Source organism: Canis lupus, chromosome 4 (assembly GCF_011100685.1).
Source record: "Canis lupus familiaris isolate Mischka breed German Shepherd chromosome 4, alternate assembly UU_Cfam_GSD_1.0, whole genome shotgun sequence".
Classification (NCBI taxonomy): Eukaryota; Metazoa; Chordata; class Mammalia; order Carnivora; family Canidae; genus Canis; species Canis lupus.
The window spans coordinates 60,618,439-60,638,088 of NC_049225.1; the positions used below are offsets into that span (position 1 = coordinate 60,618,439).

General features: G+C 48.5%; 1 protein-coding gene across 6 annotated transcripts in view; it reads right to left on the reverse strand.

Moving 5' to 3' along the window:
• ABLIM3 (actin binding LIM protein family member 3) overlaps positions 1–19,650 on the reverse strand; it is a 109,706-nt gene that overhangs the window by 15,607 nt on the left and 74,449 nt on the right. Inside the window, exons 9-15 of one of the 6 annotated variants that reach the window (XM_038535075.1) lie at positions 12,784–12,842; positions 10,180–10,251; positions 5,624–5,779; positions 4,000–4,029; positions 3,390–3,519; positions 2,626–2,724; positions 1,123–1,170 (exon numbers count right to left, since the gene is read on the reverse strand). In XM_038535075.1, the coding sequence (XP_038391003.1) occupies positions 1,123–1,170; positions 2,626–2,724; positions 3,390–3,519; positions 4,000–4,029; positions 5,624–5,779; positions 10,180–10,251; positions 12,784–12,842 (594 nt within the window). The remainder of the gene's footprint in view (positions 1–1,122; positions 1,171–2,625; positions 2,725–3,389; positions 3,520–3,999; positions 4,030–5,623; positions 5,780–10,179; positions 10,252–12,783; positions 12,843–19,650) is intronic. The other 5 variants (XM_038535076.1, XM_038535078.1, XM_038535077.1 and 2 more) reach the window with 5 other exon arrangements.

A 19,650-nucleotide genomic window follows, 5' to 3' on the forward strand; every position in this document is an offset into this window, starting at 1 on the left:
GCCTGGGCCCCTCTGAAACTGAGGACATTTGTCTAAATTGTCAGGTCTTCACTCAGAGTCATTACTTATATTTCTATGGCCCCTCCACCAGCTCAGTGAGCTCAGATCCCAGTACCAGGCTGCTACCCCCTGTTTCTGTGCTTCTCTGATTCTGTACTCCCCTCTGTTACCCAGGCAGCCTATAGGCATAGAGGGGGCCAGTGGGAGGGGGGATACAGGGTACCAGTTACACCTCTGCATCCTCAGTGCAAGGACTGTGCTTTGGCAGCTGAGGCCCTGTCAGTGCATATTTGTGAGAAGGAACAGGAGGTCTCAGCGGTGCCTGATTTGGTGGTTCTCATATGGAGTGCAGGTCGGAATCATGAACGAAGCCAGTTACAGTGCAGATTCCTAGGTCACACTCCCAGTATTTCTAATAAGAAAGTCTAGGGCAGAGGAGGGTCCAGAGCATCTCCTTTTCAAGTAAGTCTCTCAGGTACAGGTGCTCATAGACCATTCTCGAAGAAACACTGAATGAATCAGTGAATGAATGAACAAATGAATGGAAGAATGAAGTCACCCTCATCAAAACCCTGCTCCTTTCTCATCCACATCTCCTCCCCAAGCCTTCATTTACTCTCGGGACACTGTGACTGAGAATAGCTTAGAGCAGTGGTTTCCAAGCTAGACCAGGGTTTGAAATCGCCCAGAGAAACGGTTACCAACAAAAATTTGAGATTCAGTAGATCTGGGGTGGGGTGCAGGAACCTATGCATCCCACACAAGTCTAAGGACCGTCAAAGTTTGAGTATCCCTGCTTGGAGTGCTCCCAGGGCTACACGCATTTGACCAGGGTTGCTCTGCCCATGGAACTTGGAAATCGGATGGCAGGGACGAGGGGTTGGAAAGGAGGTGGGAAAACATTTAGGGGACACGAGGGCTTCCTTGCTTTTTTGAAGTAACACCAAACTCCTCCCCGTTGTCACCTCAAGTGATTGGGGGTTAGCCAACAAGAAAGCCCGAGTCGCAGCCTTGCACCCTCCTGGTGGCCTCGCACCCTCCTGGTGGCCCCGGTAGACCAGCTGCACGAGGGCTAAGGGCCCCGCCCCCTGCCTGGCCACGCCCCCTCTGTCCCGACCGTACCATGCCGCTTGTAGATCGGGGGTTTCCGGTAGATGTTACTTTCTCCAGCTGCCAGGCAGACAAGGAAGGGACCGTGGGGGAGGAGAGAGAGAAAGAGAGAGAGAGGGAGGAGGGGGAGGAGGAGGAGGAGGAGGAGGAGGAGGAGGAGGAGGAGGAGGAGGAGGAGGAGGAGGAGGAGGAGGAAAGGAGACAGCAGTTGGTCAGCTGTTCTCAGAAAGAGAGACAGTCAGCATCTTCCCCGAAGGGCCACCATCCTTCCCCGGAGGACGTGCTCTTCCAAACTCAACTTCCAACCTCAGCCCGTGAGGTTCTAAGAAAGGTGAGGGGAGAGGAATGGATGGATTCTTGACGGTGGAAGGGGCTCGGGCTTGAATGGTGGGCATGCAGGCACGAGGCGGTGCGTGCTCAGCCGGACCCCATGCAGGCAGGTCAGGAAGGTGCCCCCTGCCTCCACCCAGCAGCCACGCCTCATTCCACGCGGAAGTCCCCAGAATGCTGCAGCCCCGCTTCAGCATGACCGGCCTCCCACTCCCTCAAAAACAGGATGGGACCTTTCTAGGGCGGTTGAGAAAGGTATAGATGAAACAGCAGGATGAGCTCCTGGAGAGAAGCGAGTGGGGAGTAAAATCCTGAGCTCAGGGTTGGGAGACGGGGTTCCAGGACCAGTTCTGCTGAATTCAGGGTAAGACTCTGTCTAAATCATCTATAATGTCACCTAGCCCCTGCCTTCCTCTTATCTCCTATCACTCCCCCTCCTGACCACCACTTCCAGCCTCGCTGGACTGCTACCAGTTCAGTGTTTCAGGGCCTTTGCACTTTGCTATGCCCTCTGCCCAGGATGTTTTTCCCTAGGATCTTTGCACGGCTGGCTCCTAATCATTTTTTGGCCTCAATGTCACCCCCTCCAAGAAGCCCTTCCTGACCACCCTACCTAGCCCAGCCTCCCCCACCCCAGTCACTCTATCACAATGCCCAGTTTAATTATGTTTATGGCACATATCATTTCCCTGAAATTACTTGTTTACCCAGTTATTAACTTTCTCCCCATGTATAGACACCATGAAGGATCTGGGCTAGTGTGAGGGTATTTGCATCCCCAGCACCCAGAACAGTGCCTGGCTCTACAGAGGGAAGAACAGAAAGGCTCAGGGCAGTTAAGTAACTGGCCTGAGGTCACAGGCTTCTTAGTAGTGGAATTGGGACTCGGTCCCAAGAGTTTTGATGCAAAAGTGCATGACTTTCAGCATGGCTACTGCATCGTCCCATCACGGCCCTCAGACATTCGAGGCACTTCTCTGGCTGCTTCCTGGTGGCCTTGATCAAGGCTGGCTCTGTCAAGTGGGTGGGCTTTAGCCCATTGGGACTGGGACTGCAGGGTGGGTTAGTGTGGGAGACTGGTTAGGGAGGGTCCCAGGAACCGGCTTCTCCTTGCTGCCGGTGGGGGGCGCCCGGCGACCCCACGGAGCATGCACCCATGCCGGGAATTCCGGGCTGGCAGCCTACCTGGGATGTGAAAGTGCTTGGGAGCCTGGTAAGAGGTCGGAGTGGAGGACCTCACATCTAACTGGCTATGGTATGGAGAGCTCCGGCCACTCTCGGGCCCTGGAGCACGCAGGCAGTGGTCCCCAGAGAGAACAGAGGCACAGAGAAAACAGGCATTAACGCAGTGGCAGTTGAGGCAGCAGTGACATGATGACAGCGGGGATGGTAGGGAGGGGCTGTGCTCTCATGCACCATATCTGCAGAAACAGGCTTGACCCTCTTTTCTGGCCTCACCCCAAGGTCAGAGTTCGTAGGTTGTAAAGAATCCACCAGACTGAGCTTCAGGAAGGTGTCTTTGTTGCCCTTGGCTCCCCACCACCCCTCTCAGGTGCTGCTTTCCTCACCTAAGCACCTGCTTCACCTCTAGCCTCAAGGCGGCTGCAGATGACCTGACTGGATGGGGTAAGGCTGGGCCTGTTTCTGGTCCTCTGGTTCTACCCTCCAGATGGGGCAGGCCAAAGGACCAGGATAGCGGAGTCTTGCAGCCAGGGCTGCTGGGCTGCCTACCACTCTCCTCTCCTGGCAGCTTACCACCCACCTTCCTGTGCTTCTCAGCTCCATGTGCCCCTTCTCCCCCCACTGCCAGGGGCATCTCAGGCCCAACTGGTCATCGGATGGTCACAGGGCTCCAGGGGGCTGTTCTGTGATGGAGATCCTGGGGGGAAGCCCTGTGCTGTCTCTGCAGCTGGCGACAGCCAGCCACTACATTATTCCCCCTTCCTTACCAGAGCGGTAGTAGTGGTGAGGTGAGCGGGAAAAGGTGGGGGACATGCCCTGCCGACTGTAGGTGGGGGAGTCGATGTATCCTGGGCTAGAGGCCCTTCTCTGTCGGAGGTCCAGGTTCTCGTAGATGTCCTGGGGGAAGAAGTGGACCATGAGAAAAGCCAGCAAATAAGCCCAAGACTCTGGCAGGCAGGTGGGGGAGAGATGTGGAGTCCAGGATTCTAGGGGGCTGAGGATCCAAAATTCATGGTGCTGCCCTTCTGAATACAGCCTCCCTGGGTTACATGCACAGCCTGAGGAAAGCTGCAGGCAATTCTGGGGGCCTTCACCCATCACTCGCAGTCCCTTGACTAGAACCCGTGGGTCAGGTGCCTGGAATCCTGGTGAAGAATCACAGGAGCATCAGGGAGGTGGCTCCCTTTGGGTAGAAAGCGTACATCCTCTACTGTTTATACCACAGCCACTTCCTCCAGGTCATGCTCCCGAGTTTCTCATCTGTGCCCTGGTCATGGAGGACCCTGGGGGGCTGGGGATGAGTGAAACCAGGGGTCCTCTCAGCTAGCATAAAGGGATGCAATTGTATAAGAGGCCTCCCCGAACCAGCTAAGTTACCTGGGAGTAGGGAGATAATGTTCCCAGCGACTTAGAAGCGAAGAGTTTGAAGGCCATCATGGAAGGAGTAAAGGAGAGAGAGGAGGGAGAGAGGAAGAGGTGTTAGGGAGCTCAGCAGAGGGCAGGCCTCCCTCCCCAGGCAGCAGCCGTGCTTGGTGTGCTGGAACCCTAGCAGCCAGTAGTGCCGGCAGGTAGTAGGAAACCCTGAGACTATGCCCTCCATTTACCAGCCCGAAATGGCCCAGAGAGGGAATGGGGGGGTGGGGTGGCTTAGGGCCTCTCAGGTCCAACATGGTAGGGTCTTCACCTGGACCCAGGCTTCTCCACCACAGGCTCAGAGCCATTCTGTGATCCTGCCCTGTCCCTCTACCAGTTCATGACCCCTCTGTGGTTTATGAGGACAGTGTACAGGGTCGCAGCGCCGGGGACCCAAATGTAGGGCCAACCCAGGGCCAGGTTGCTGCCATCAACATGGGACCTGGCCCAGTGTGCCGTGCAGCAGGCTGGAGAGGGGACATCCCATCTGCAGAGGGCAGTGGCTGCTCAGCCCCTGGGACACCTGCCCAACGTTAACACCACTCCTTGCGTTTCCAAGACGAATTAGAAATCCAGGTTCTTATGTGAAATCTCTCCATGAGTAAAGGTTGGCAACTAATTTACATTTTTAAAAGTTCCTTTGCAAGTGAAACAAAACAAATCTGGGAGTTGGCTTTGGCCTGTGGGCCTAGTGTGCCAGTTTGGGCTTCAGGAGCATCAGTCTCAACTTGGTCCCCTTTTCCTGGTCCATTTCAGGGGCGAGAGCCCAGAGAGTCTCAGCATTGGGCTCTCCAACCAAATGAACCTTCATTCCTTTAGAGAGGGAGGGGACAGTGGTAGGGTGGGGACAGGAACCTGGGTCTCTGCTCCCTAGGCCAGGGCTCCTTCTCCTATCAACAATCTCAGCTCAGAGGCCTTGGATGGGGTTAGGAGTTGCCTGAGATACAGACTGCCAGGACCTTCAGGGTAACAGCCTCTTGCCTTCTCCAGAGAACACTTGTCCAGCAACCACTTAATTATTTCCAAAGCCACCCGACGCTGAGTTCTTAAAAAGGATCTCTTGCTTTGAGCATAGGGGCTTTAAGGCCAGGTACAGAACCCAGAGAACCCACCTGCCAGGGATTATAAACCTAAGTGGCCACTGAGCCTGTCAGGGATGAGAGCCATGGCTGTGTATAAAATTACTCCAGTAAAAAAAATAAAAATAAAAAAAAAATAAAATTACTCCAGTAGAGGAAAAACAATTCAAGTGATAAGTGGTCATAGGTTCTTGGCTTCAATGTTGGGGTACTTAGGAGGTGGTGGCAACTGGGGAGAACTGGGGAGCCCATGCCCTGCCTATAGGAGGCGCTGCTTCCCTCTTTCCAGATAGTGGAAATACTGGTATAGTGTCACTTGCTCTGGTTTTTCAAGAAAAGCTAGATTTTTTTTGAGGAAACCGCTTGATTTTTAAATGTCGACTATAAATTCCAGTTTAAAGGAGTTGCAGGGGTCAACACTGTGGAGGCCAAAGTGTGATGGAGTGTCTGGGGAACCTGCTGGCCTCCTCTCCCCCAACAGCCCCGGAGAGAGGGGCGAGACGCCGTACCTCTCCATAGCCACATCTCTCCAGCATCTCGTCGGACGTGTATCTGGAATGAGGCTCGTAGGAAATGAGGTCAGGGCGTTGTACCTCGTAGATGGACTTAACCTTGGGGAGAGCTGCCAGGTCTTTGTAATTAAGGATCTCATTATCCACTTTAGCCTGGGGAAGAGGAAAGGCACAGGAAAGAGGCAGAGAGATAAGGGGGAAAAGAGAGAGGAAACAAAAACCAGCACAGAGGGGAGCGAGCCTCTTCAGTTTCCATGAAAAACACAGTATTAGGGATGGAAGACGCAGGGGTTGTTAGAATCAGGCAGGTCTTAGAGGCCATCCATTCCAATGGGACTCACTGATTGAGCGCATTTTACATGTGAGGCCCTGAGCTTTGCAGCAATTGTCTCCTCTGTGTGCCCTGATGCCTCTGTGCAGTCAGCGTCAGTATTATTACTGTTTTCCTAATGAGGCTCAGAAGGTTCTGCAACACTGAGCCAGTAGGTTTGAATCCTGTCTGAACTACCCAGCCTGGCGGGGGTAGGGACTGCCTTCGACCCCACGCAAGGAGGACATCCTCACTCACAGCTCCTTGAAGTCGGTGGAGATGGTAAAGACAGAATTCATCACAGAGAGTGAAACCCGAGCTAACATTAGGTGAGCACGTATGATGAGCCAGACTCTGTCCAAAGTCCCTTGTAGGGCTGACCTCCCTTAACTCATGCAACTTGCAACACTGCTAGTGGGCACTAATATCATTTTCATTTCTGAATAAGGAAACACGCACAGAGAAGTCAATGAACTTGCCCAAGGTTACACAGCTTACAAGTAGCAAAAGCGTTACTCAAGCCTAGCCAGTCTAGCCTGAGCACCTGCCTTCCCCAGCGGCCTCTGCTAGCTTTGAAGGGTAGGGAGCTCACTGTCTTACAGCCCAGAGAGGGCTGCCCTCAGAAAGCAGGCCCTACAGTGAACTGAGCCTCTAACTACTACCTGACGTTGGCTAAGTCCAGCCCTCTAGAACAGTATGGGTTAAGAGACAGCTTCCCCCTGCCTGGGACAGACCACTTCCGGCTCCCAGAGCCATGTCCTTTCTGTGTTCTGCACTCTCCAGCTGCTCCCTCTGTGACTGGCTTCTGCTGCAGTCCACTGGGATCTGTCCTTCCATAACTACCGTGACCTGCAAGGTTCTGATGTGAGATAAATTGAGAGGCTGCTAGAAAGAGACTCCAAGGAAACTGTATTATCCAGATACCATTCTTCCAGTGTCTTGGGGCCCAGGTAAGTCTTAAGGCCGAAACTACTGTAGAGAGAGCAACTTTCATAAAGACCTTATAAGCAAGCATTGCTTTTGGAAACACATTCCAAGGGTCTTTCCCTGTCTGTCCCCATCCAAATAGCCCACTGCTATTTGGGCGCTGTGCTATTCATTCTCCATTGCCTCTAGATCCACCGTCCGCTCCTCCTTGCCCTGATCTGGGCTCCGAGGCCCCGTGGACAGCATTGGAGGTGCCCTGGCTTTCAGCTGGGTTGGGCCAGCAGAGGAGCACCTGCAGACTGGGGCGGGTAGCGGAGAGATAGCCTGCGCCCCTCCTGGCACTGCCTTTGCATCAGTGGCTGTGGTAGGCGTGGCTCCCATCCGGGGCTGCCTTTCACAGCTCCAGCTTTCCCCAGACCTTCAGGTTGAGGGTGGTGACAGCTCCTGCTGCTGCAGACCCTGGATGCCACACGATGTCCTCTGGGTCCCCTAACCCTGTCTACACCTCTGTAAATGGTCCCTTCACAGAACTGTCCTCAGTAAAACCCTTAGAAGTGTGCCATCTCATTTCTGCGGAGCCTGCCTGCATCAGCCACCATGTCTGCCCCAATTTGGGGGTACGGAGGTCAAGGGAACCTTGCTAGGACAGTCCCTTTGCTGATCTAACTGCTGCCTTTTGCCATGGGATGTTAGATCTTGACCTTGAGAGCTTTTGGCAGTTTGCGAACATGTCTCGACCCATCAATATTCATCTCAGAACTTTTGCCCAAACCTCAAAAATACTATATTTGTATTTCTCTTTATAGCCACTTTGCTTATAGGGTTATAAATGAGCCTTAAGTCTGGAGGCGCAGTGATTGAACAGAGGCATCCCGACATAATTAGCCAGGAAGGAGGAAGAGACACGTGGAGCTGGTCAAAGTCAAACCTCCTAAAGATAATTCTAGTAGTCAGTGGGGGTGGGGTGGGTGGAGTAGAGTTTGAAAGAACCTGCTCCCTCTAGGTGCAATGATAATTCTATTTTAATACCAAACCTTAGTATTTATGAAAATTAAGCCAATACTCTGTCTGCCTGTTACTGCATGTCCCGAAAGTGGTCAGATGCTTTCTTCCCTGAATCTGAAAGCCATGTTTGGAATGGTTTGACCCCAGACCATTGGCCCACATGATACATGCACTCATTCCCCAGAGCAGCTGAGGGGTGAGAGCTTATAATAGGTGAAAAATGATGTGGCGCCTGGGTGGCTCAGTTGGTGGAGTGTCCGACTCCTGGTTTTGCCTGGGTCTGTGATCTCAGGGTTGTGGGATGGAGCCCTGTGTTGAGTTCTGCGCTCAGTGGGGGGTCTGCTTGAGACTCGCCCTCTCCTCTGCCCCTCTCTCAAGTCAGGTGCTCATGCATGCACTCCCTCTGTCTCTCTAAAATAAATCAATCTTGAGAAAGGAGAGTACAGAGAGACACGTGCCTATGCTAGCATGCACGGGTAACTGATCTCAATGTATGAGCCCCCAGCTGGATGGCACAGTGGCAGGTGTCCCCAGCTGCTCTTTCTCATCTCTATGGAGCTGCCCCTTGGAGGGGCAACTCCGCAATCTTTCTTCAGGACTCCAAGGGTGGACATCATCATGGCTAACTTGTTTCACAAAGGTGAGCGAGCTTCCTCAGTACTAGGGAAGACCAGCCAGAGATTAAAGGCATTAGACACTGCTACTATCTATCTATCTATCTATCTATCTATCTATCTATCTATCTATCTATCCATCCATCCATCCTGAGTTTGCATATACTGGTAACTCTCTCTTGGAGACGTGCTCACTTTGTTAATAACCTTCTCATGGTGTAGGCTCTGAAATTTAGCTCATTAATCCTGCTGTGTCTGGCCCTATTCATAGCACCAGGCAGACGATCGTCTGTCTTGTTCTGGACAGGAATCTTCAATGAGTATGGCCTGTGATCAAAGTGCTTGTCTTCTGTAGGAGCCGCAAGGCAGTATTGACCATATGGAAGTTGCTGTCAGTGATAACTCTTATGTCTGATTTTCATTTGAACAGAGGAAGAAAGGAAAGGAAACAGCCCCATTAATGGGCATTACCCAGGGATCAAGGAGGCAACTGGATGTGGATTTGGGGGTAAAATAATGGTGGAGCACTGGTGGTCAGAGCCCACCCAGGGCTGGCTGGTTTGGGGACTGTATCTAGACCTTCTTATCAGGAACAGTTTTCTTGCTCTAGACCATCTCCCTCCCCCTTGTTTTGGTCTTCTTAGCCCCTCTAACTTGTAGAAGGCTAGAACAGTCCACAGTCAGATGGCTCATCTCCTTTGTGTATCTCTGTCCTCCCTGGCTCTGCCTCTCACCTGCTTTAACTTACTTCTGTTTCTCTCTTAAGGTCTGAGCTTAAATGTTTCTTCCTCAGGATTCTTCCTTCAGTTGGCCCTAAACTGTCTGTCCTTCTGTCTATCTGCATCATCATCAAAGCACCCTGCACTTTTTCTTCCTAGCACCTACCAGAACTGTGACTGCTTATCCATGGGGTTATGTATTCAGTGTCATGAGGACAGGTGTCAGGTTGGTGTGGTTCACCTCTATTTTTCCAGCACAGAAGCCAGCACTTAACCCAGAGGAGCCACGTAGCACACATTTGGTGAATGAATGAATGAATAAATAAATTACATATCCAAGGGACCTCTGAGATCACTTGACTCAACTCTTGTGTTTCCAGCCATGTCTCTGCAAATGATGAGTGTCTCAGTTTGAATGCATCTGGGGATGGGAGCTCATACACATGTATGTGGTCCTCTCCATCTCTGAACTTCTTATGTCACTAGAAAGCTCTTCTTTACATTTGCAAATCCTTTATGCTGTGTTTCTGTATTCATACAGCTTCTTCTTCTGTTCTGCTTCCTTATGACACATCCCTATCACTACATGGACCTCCCATCCACCCCCCACTCTGGGTACCACTCTGACTCCAGATTTTTGTCCTGCTCTTATCTCAGTGAAGCAATAAGTAAGGAAGCACACTGCACTGGTTTCAGAACTCACCAGGGGCTCTTCTGTCTTTGCACTTTTCTGTGTTCCTGCTAAACTTGACATTGTTCCTATAACTGTGTTTATGAGGCTTCGTACTCCATGCGGGCAGGGTTCACGTGCCCCACCGTGTCCTCAGGACCCAGCACAGAGTCTAGCACATGACAGGCACACACAAGATATTAGTTGGATGAAAACCTGACAGCTGCCTTTGGTTGTCCTTAGACACTCGTTAGCTACCAGGCCTGGGGATAAGAAAGGCCTCTGGGTGGCTGAAGAGTAATACATACGCAGATGACTCGGTTGGGTGACCCAATGCTGGATCCGGGGGGCGAGATGGAAGTTTCGGACGTCCGCCTATGCTGTGGGAGAAACAGAAGGAGTGAGAAGCTGCACCTCCAGCCGGCGGGGAGGAGTGATGGGGAGGAAGAAGACAGCTCCGCAGGAACAGCGGCAACATGGTTAAATGTACTTGCTGGCACTCTGTACTTTGTCTTTTTTTTTTTTTCCCTTAAAATCAGTGTCTGGGTGTGAACGAAATTGGATATGCGCAGGACTTCATGCTGTTGGACATAATTTGGATTTGTGGGTTTTTTTTTTTAATGTATTTGTAATTGGCCTTTAAGATAGGCATGTATACATAAAACTTTTTCATTTGGGGTTGACCTGCCACATATTAACTTTAACTGAGTAAAATTGGTTAGTACTCATTCCTTAGTTTGTTTATATAAAATGCACAAGCAGGTTGAATACCTGCAATTGCATTAAGTACTGATTCTTTACAGTGTACCATCAAATTAACATCAGCCTAAGTGATAAACTTAAAAAAGTCTTTCCTTGAGCAAGGCCGATAATGCATTAATGGCTCCCTCAGCAGGAGGGCAGTACCGTAACCCTCTGTGCAAGCTGCGAGAGCAGCTGTGTGTTGTAGTCAAAAAGCAAAAGGACAGAGAACCAGGGACCACTAGTCAACTGTGTGATTGAAGAGATCCCAGATTCCCGATCTATAAAGTGAAGGGGCTTCCCTGAGGGACTGCGAAATTGCCTGCCAGATCTCTCAGGCCACGATTTAGAATTAAAGCATTTTACCCAGGGCTCTATAGCAGTGTCCCCTAAACCGCATTGTGAACTAGTGGTGGCTCTGGCAAGATGAAGTTAGGGGGAGCGTTTGATAATATTGAGTTGCAGAATGGGACAGTAAAATGTGAAACTGTATTCATTCCTCTTGGGTACATGAAGGAGGAAGTCTTAACTTGATGCTGATATATTTCAGCAACTATCTCGACAGTTGTTATTCATCACTCCCCTCCCCTCCCCCTTTTTTAAACAAAGAGAGTACAGGCAATACCATTTAGCCAGAATTTCTAAGATTTATTTTTAAGAAACATTTCATTTTCATTAAATGTATTTTATGGTTACCTCCTATTTATAGCAAGTGATACTGGTCTACTCGGCGATGTCAAGTTTTATTTTTTTATTTTATTTATTTTTTTAAAATTTTTTTATTTATGATAGTCACAGAGAGAGAGAGAGAGAGAGAGAGAGAGAGAGAGAGAGAGAGACACAGGCAGAGGGAGAAGCAGGCTCCATGCACCGGGAGCCCGATGTAGGATTCGATCCCAGGTCTCCAGGATCGCGCCCTGGGCCAAAGGCAGGCGCCAAACCGCTGCACCACCCAGTGATCCCCTCAAGTTTTATTTTAAAAGAAGTTCCGGGGCAGCCCCAGTGGTGCAGGGGTTTAGTGCTGCCTGCAGCCCCGGGTGTGATCCTGGGGGCCTGGGATCGAGTCCCACATCGGGCTCCCTGCATGGAGCCTGCTTCTCCCTCTGCCTGTGTCTCTGCCTCTCTCTCTCTGAATAAATAAATAAAAAATCTTAAAAAAAAAATAAAAGAAGTTCCGTTAAGTAAAGAGTGGTAGGTTGATTTAAAGGAGAATATTAAGTATATAATGATACAGGTAGTGCACAGATGTGGCAAAAACATCAGGGTTGTAGAAGGATAACTGAACTTGAGAAATGCCACCAAAAAGTAGAAATTGAAGAAGGAAAGGGCAATTAGGTCTTTTTACATCTTAAATGGGAGAGAAGTTGGGAGAAACATGGGAAAAAAAACCTCACGGCTCAAGCAAAATTATACATCAATAGCCACGTTATTTTGCAAAACGTAGAGGCACTTTGGACATCTTCAAGTGCCTGTCCCCAACAGGCACACACAACTTTCTCCTCTGCAGTGTTAAGGACTCAGGAGCTGGGCTCTTCCCTGCAGTCCTTAGATCAAGAGCCCAGATTCATGGGCTTCTTGGTACAAGTCAGAGCACAGTGATTCAGAGAGACGCAGGACCCCAGCTGGCCCAGCGTGTGCATGGGGACATTGGCTGTGCTTCTGCCTTCTGCATTACTGTGGGCATATCACCACCCTCTTTAGACTTTGAATTTCTCACAAGCAAAGAGGAGATATAATTCCTTGCCCCATCTGATCCACGGGGTTAAAAAAATCAAGTCAGACAGTGGCTGTGAAGATGCTTTGCCAACTGTCAATTCCTGTATCAACACTATTATCCCCAGTAAAGGATGTGAGGCTGGAGAAAACCCCCAGCATAAGTGCTTCAAAGAGGCCACCATCTTGGTGAGCAATGCTAATAAAGGCTAAAGCCTTGCCCCAGAAACGCTAAAAACTCACATTTATACAGTGTTTTACAGTTTTCAAAGTATTCTCACATTTGATGTCTTTAGCCCCTCAAATGCCCCATGCAGAAGATGTTACCATTAAGGAAATCTAAGGATACACGCATGTATTGGGCAGTATGCACACTAAAGAGAGACTCCCCACTAAAGCACAGTGCCCCCTAACCAGTGACCAAGAGTATGGTCTGGTATCACCACCAGCTTGCTTACCTTTAACTTCTTCTCTGCCCGGGCTGCCTGTTTGCAGATGGGGTGCCAGACCTCAGAACCTAAGGGGCCAGGAAAATAACAAAGGCTCAGACCTCTCACACCTACTAGCTCTCTCACCACCCCTCGCCTTAATTGACTCCCTCACCAGCACATTTGCTCTGCACAGCAGCCAGGAGGACCCTCTGGTGAACCAGGCTCTTTGCTGCTACATCCATCAGTCACTCATGCTCTTTCTCCCTGTCCAAATCCTACCCATTCCTCAAGGTCCAGGTCTCACATGGCATCTTCTTGCAAACTTTCTTACCTGCCAGGTGGGAGTGACTTCTCTCTTCTCTGCCATCCATAATTCTTTGTATCTTTCTTAACACATACCACCTCAAATCACAGTGGCTTGTGGATTCATGATCCTAACTAAATTAGAAGCTCCTCTGGGCAAGGGCTGAGCTTTATTCATTGCTGGCTCTCCCGCAGCATCCAGCATGGGATTTTGCTCTCAGCAGAGGCTCTATCCATGTTTGTGGGGTGAACAGATGAGTGGATGATTGGCAGTGAGTGACGCGTAGCAGGTGGTCAACAAATATTTGTTGAATGAATGAATGGCAGGGGAGGTTAAATAAAGTGACAGACTGTGGTGAACTCCAACCTTTCTTTCTCTTCAAAGACTTATGACACTATACTAGACCTATCGCACTGAAGGGGTGTGTGTCATGGTGTACAGTATGCTTGAGCACTGCCTTGACCTGCTAATTCCCAAGAGGCTCCAGACTCTTCAAATTTAGTATGTTGCAAATGCCTACATTTTATTGTTGGGTATGGGGGGGGAGGTGTCCAATTGGCCAGCCCCAAACTTGAGAGGCCAATTTGGAAAGGCATGAGCAACAGGTGGCTGGTCACATGTTGAGGAGAAGCCCCAAATATTACACATTCCCAAAAGAAGAGACAGGTGTCTTGGATTAGAAGGAAAAGTAGGAACATATTATCCCTCTGGTGCCATTCCTCTTATTACCAGCCCGAAAAGGAAAGGAGCCAGCAAATGGCTGGGTTTCTGAACACCCAGATGGCATTTGTTTGTCTGACTTTGTTTTTAGGATATACTTTCCATTATGGTTTGTTGCCTGGAACCCCCAGGACTGGCGCTGGCCAAGCTACGGGGGGAGGGGATGTTGTAAAGTTGAAAAATTAGCCCCCAAAACGTGATGGAGAGCGGATAGGCCTGAGGTAAGGAGCCCAAGGTCTTGTTTCTGGAGCCAGGATTCCTGCCTCTGCTTGGCCCCTGACATATTCTCTCTTCAGTCCTGGTTTCTTCATCTGAATAACAGTGAGGTGGGATCTGGATGGTCTTGGAGATTGTTTTCATCTCCAAAGTTTTAATTCTAGGCCCAGCTTGTCATTTATGAGACAGGGATTTTTAGGTTTTGTTTGCTAATTTTCTTTTTTCTTTTCTTTTCTTTTTTCTTTCTCTCTTTCTCTTTCTTTCTTTCTTTCTTTCTTTCTTTCTTTCTTTCTTTCTTTCTTTCTTTCTTTCTTTCTTTCTTTCTTCTTTCTTTTCTTTCTTTCTATTGGAGTTCAATTTGCCAACATATAGCATAACACCCAGGCTCATCCCGCCAAGTGCCCCCCTCAGTGCCCATCACCCCATCACCCCAACCCCCCGCCCACCTCCCTTTCCACTACCCCTTGTTCATTTCCCAGAGTTATGAGTCTCTCATGTTTTGTCACCCTCACTGATATTTTCACTCATTTCCCCTTTATTTCCTTTCACTATTTTTTATATTCCCCAAATGAATGAGGCTATATAATGGTTGTCCTTCTCTGATTGACTTATTTCACTCAGCATAATACCCTCCAGTTCCATCCACGTTGAAGCAAATTTTTGCAAATGACGTATCAGATAAAGGGCTAGTACTAGTATCCAAGATCTATAAAGAACTTATTAAACTCAACAGCAAAGAAACAATCCAATCATGAAATGGGCAAAAGACATGAACAGAAATCTCACAGAGGAAGACACAGAAAAGGCCAACAAGCACATGAGAAAATGCCCCACATCACTTGCCATCAGGGAAATACAAGTCAAAAACACAATGAGATACCACCTCACACCAGTGAGAATGTGAAAACTAACAAGGAAACAACACATGTTGGAGAGGATGTGGAGAAAGGGGAACCCTCTTGCACTGTGGGTGGGAATGGGAACTGGTGCAGCCACTCTGGAAAACTGTGTGGAGGTTCCTCAAAGAGTTAAAAATAGACCTGCCCTACGACCCAGCAATTGCACAGTTGGGGATTTACCCCAAAGATACAGATGCAGTGAAACGCTGGAACACTTGCACCCCAATGTTTATAGTAGCAATGTCCACAGTAGCCAAACCGTGGAAGGAGCCTCGGTGTCCATGGAAAGAGGAATGGCTAAAGAAGCTGTGGTCTATGTATACAATGGAATGTTTGCTAATTTTCTTGTGAGTTCCTAGTAATTGAACCAGAGTTTAAGGCTTGCTAATGTCAAGTGCAATGGCTCTCAGAGCCCAGTAGAGGGACCCCGGGTCTGCGGCTGGAGCCTGGCAGTCGCAGGGTGTGTCTGTTCCCCAGTGGTGGGTGGGGATCCTTGCTTTGGGGAGTTATTAGGGAGAGCGTTTCCGGTCCCGAGATGCTGCTAAATCCACCAGGAGTTGTCTACCCCCGTGGCTCCCGCGGGAAGCCCATGAAATGGATGAGGAGGATGCGGATGTGTAAGGAGGTGGTGAGATGAAGTGAGAGAGGCAGACGAAGGGTAAGGGTAAGGGTTGGTCAGAAGCTGAGCTGCAAATGGCTTCGGCACTCAGCGTACAGGAAAGCAGGCTTATAGAAGAAGTGAGCCGGGAGAGTCAGAAGGGAGAAAGAAAATACAATTGGGGATGAAAATTAGAAGTTTGGGATTTGGCAGGATAGCATCTAAACTGAAGAGGGAAGGAATGTGTTGGTTTTAAGCAACAGATTTAGGCAAATTAAGGTAAGAAAAAGGTGATCTGTTCATGAAGACCCCTATGAAATGGTGCCTGGCTTTTGCCATTAGCCAATAGCTCAACGATGTGACAGGGACAGAAAAATAGCATCCAGGTTGAAGAAGGTCATGACTGTCTTTCATGGGCTTTCTCCCCAGAGCTTAAAACAGCACCTGGTATGTGTGTGTATGTGTGTGTGTGTGTGTGTGTGTGTGTGTGTAAAGATTTTATTTATTTATTCAGGAGAGACACACAGAGAGAGGCAGAGACACAGGCAGAGGGGGAAGCAGGCTCCTCCCAGGGAGTCCGATGCAGGACTTGATCCCAGTACCCTGGGATCACGACCTGAGCTGAAGGCAGATGCCGAACCACTTAGCCATCTGGGCATCCCTCATGTATGTGTTTTAAAGACATAAATGAATGATTGGTTGGATCTCACCTCTGTATTTTATTATTTAAAAAAAAAAGATTTTATTTATCTCTTTTAGAAAGAGAAAGAGAGCACAGGAGGAGAGGCAGAGGAGGAGGGAAAGACTCTCAGGCAGACTCCCTGCTAGCAAGGAGCCCGATGTGGGGTTTGATCTCGTGACCATGAGATTATGACCCAAGCTGAACCCAAGAGTCAGACACTTAACTGACTGAGCCACCCAGGTGCCTCCCACCTCTGTATTTTAAAATGAGACACAGGAGGAAAGGCACCCAGAGGATGATGGTAACCAGGATGGAGAGGGAACCCAAAATTAGGCCATAAGGCAAGGTCTTCGCTGTGGAGAAGACTTAGCACAATGGTGAAAAAGGGTTTTGAGTATTTTAATGCCTCTCTGTGGAAAGAGCAATGAACTCATTCTGCATGTCTTATAACATAGAACAAGGACCAAGGGCAGAAGTTTCAGGGAAAGAAAATTCAATGTCTGAGGATCAAATGGGTCCATTCTGAGAGTGAGCTCTTTGTCCCTGGAAGTATGTAAGTACACACTGGATGCATACATGCTCAGCAGGAATATTGTAGAGGAGACATATAATGAGGTAGTTACCCTAATGGATGTTTACTTTCCCTCCCAACCCTTGGAGATTCTGTGTTTTTATCTCCACAGATTTCTCTGTATAGAAAAAAATGAATTATTTACCTCTATCCAATAATCTAGACAGGCATGTAAGTTCTATAAGGAGCGGGATTCACATATGTCTTATCTGCAGATACAGCTGCAGGGACTGCAGATTCTCAATAAATACTCATTGAGCGGATGAATAAAACAAAAGAAACATGATACTCTGTTTTAGGCCAGTTGAATTCTCTAAGCTGGGCTCAGAGATTTGGACCAGCAGTACAATCTAGACTCCCGAACTGACTGCTACAATTCTAGAGTAAGGTTCTATCAGACATCTCACTAGATTGGGGTTTGTCCAAGTGTGACCTGTGCCCCAGTTGTCCAGAAGCCTGATAAAATGCAGATTCCTGGGATCCCATGGAGCCCCTGAAGTCAAGTCCTGGAGGCGGGGCCTGAGAATCTGTGGTAGTAACAAGCTCCCCAGGTGACTTAGAACTCCATTGGAGCACCACGGGGCTAAATACTAGTTAACCCTCCGAATTCATTCCTTTGGAATGTGATGGAATAAGGAAACCAGTTTTCTGAGACAGAAGAGTGTTTCAACTTCTTGTGGAAGTTAAGAAAAAAAGTCAAGTTAAGAAAAAAAGTCAAGACTTTTTTGCTTATTAGACTCTTGGTTCCCCGAGTCAGACCCTTGTCCTCTAAGACTGTCACTGATGGCTCCAGGTCCTGCAGTTAAAATCTCCTGTAAAAGTTATGGAAGTGAAGGGATTAGCTATTTCCGTATGAGCTGACTCAGAGGTCAGAGATGGGAATCTTCAAAGCCATCCCTCAGCCTGGTGCTAACGCTCTTCTTAATTCCTAGCAGAGGCAGCAACTGTCTTCTCTCTCTGATTGGTCACAGCACATTCCACATTTTGGGTTATTTTTTTGGGTTACTTAATGTTTGGGGACCCACCCATCTCTCTGCTGGACCTTGAAATTCAATTGGCCAAACTTTTTTTTTTTTTTTTTTTTTCATCAGTGGAGATTTTAATGCCAAAGCCAGAATTGGTGCCACAGTCTTCCAGACCGCCCAGCCAGGGTTACAAACACGGCAGTGGCTGAAAGGGCCCACCCAAAGGTTCTATTTGCCTAACACAGCATTTTTCAGTATCTGAATGCTTTTAGTTCCTGCAGGTGGCCGGTGATCCTCCCTGCTGTCTGCCTCCTGGCTTTTCTCATCCATTTAAGAAGGCATTTGGGTTTTTCAAACCCAGATCCTAGCCAAGGTGTTCTCTTACAAGCAGTTCTCTTTCTTGGATTTCTATTGACCATCTCAGGGTGAGGTTCCTCAAAGTTCTGCCTATATGTCAGGAGCACAGCCTTTGTGACCTAGACTTGCTAGCTTCTTGGAATGGCTCTTTTAAAATCCGTGCCTGGACACATGAATGTGCTATATCCACACAGTGGAATATCATTCAGCCATAAAAAAGGAATGAAGCACTGATAAATGTGACAACATGGATGAATCTAGAAAACATTGCACTATGCTAAGTGAGAGAGGCCAGACATAAAAGCCTATGTATTGTAGGATTCCATCTATATGATATTTCCCCAAATAGGTAAACTATAGAGACAACTAGCAGATTCATAGTTGCTAGGGTCTATGTGAAATGGATATGGAATTAATGGATATGGAATTCATTTTGGGGTGAAAATGTTTTGTAATTAGGTAGAGGTGGTGGTTGCACAGCATTGTGAATATACTAAAAGCTACTGAACTGTACACTACAAAATGCTTAATTTTATGATATGTGAATTTTACCTCGAACAAAAAAAATCCCCACTACCTGTCTCTAGCAGGTGCATGGCTTCTCTAGACCACAGGAGACTCTGCTTTTCATTTATTACTAGAGGATCCCCAACTCAGCTATAGGGAGAAGAGTGAGCCTTTCTGTTGAATCTGACATACAGTAACTGCAATATCATCTTCAGCATGCTCTTGGGCACTGGTAAGTCTTTACTGTGTATCAGGCAACATAAGCATTATTTAACATAATACTCTTAAGGGGTTTGAATGCCAGTTACATTACTTCCTAGCTGCATCATCCTAGAGCAAGTCAGTTACTTCTCTGTGCCTCAGTCTCTCCACTGATAAAATGGGGATGATAACAGTATCTGCCTCAGAGGTCTGCTGTGAGCATTTGTGAGTGAATATTCATAGAGCACGTAGAACAAGATCTGTTAGAATTGGCATCATGCAAGTGTTAGTTGTTATGATTATCATCATCTGCCCTCCCCTACCAAAAAAAAAAAAAAAAAAAAAATCTGTGTGCCAGGATCTAGTCTGTGGAAGGGGAAAGAAGGAGTATTAGAGAGATTGGAGGGCAGGGGATAGTATTTACTGTTCTATTCCCGGGAGCCTTGGCCTGGGGGAGTGAAGGGTGTGCAGCAAGCACAGGTCTGGCTGAGTGGTGGAGTCACTGAACAGAAGCCTGGCTTAGCTGCCAGCACACCCCTCTGGCAGGCTGGGCTTGTGCCCAGGGATGAGGACAGCTCCGAAGTGGAAAAGATAAGTTTGCCTGGTACTGATAGGATCAAGTGGGTTTGGAGCTTAACAAAGAGGTTGAGGGAGAAAGTGCTTAGCTCCCGTGAAGCTGGTTAGCATGCAGGATATCAGGCAGGATGAGGGAAGGGGTGGTGGCACCCAGATGTGGTGCGGAAATACTAACTGTGGATAATGACAGTTAGGGCGGCAATTAAATTGCAGGAGTGCTTACCATGTGTCACCCACTAAGCATTCTCCTTATTCTTACTGTTGGTATTAGAACTAGTATTTGGAAAGTGCCTATGCC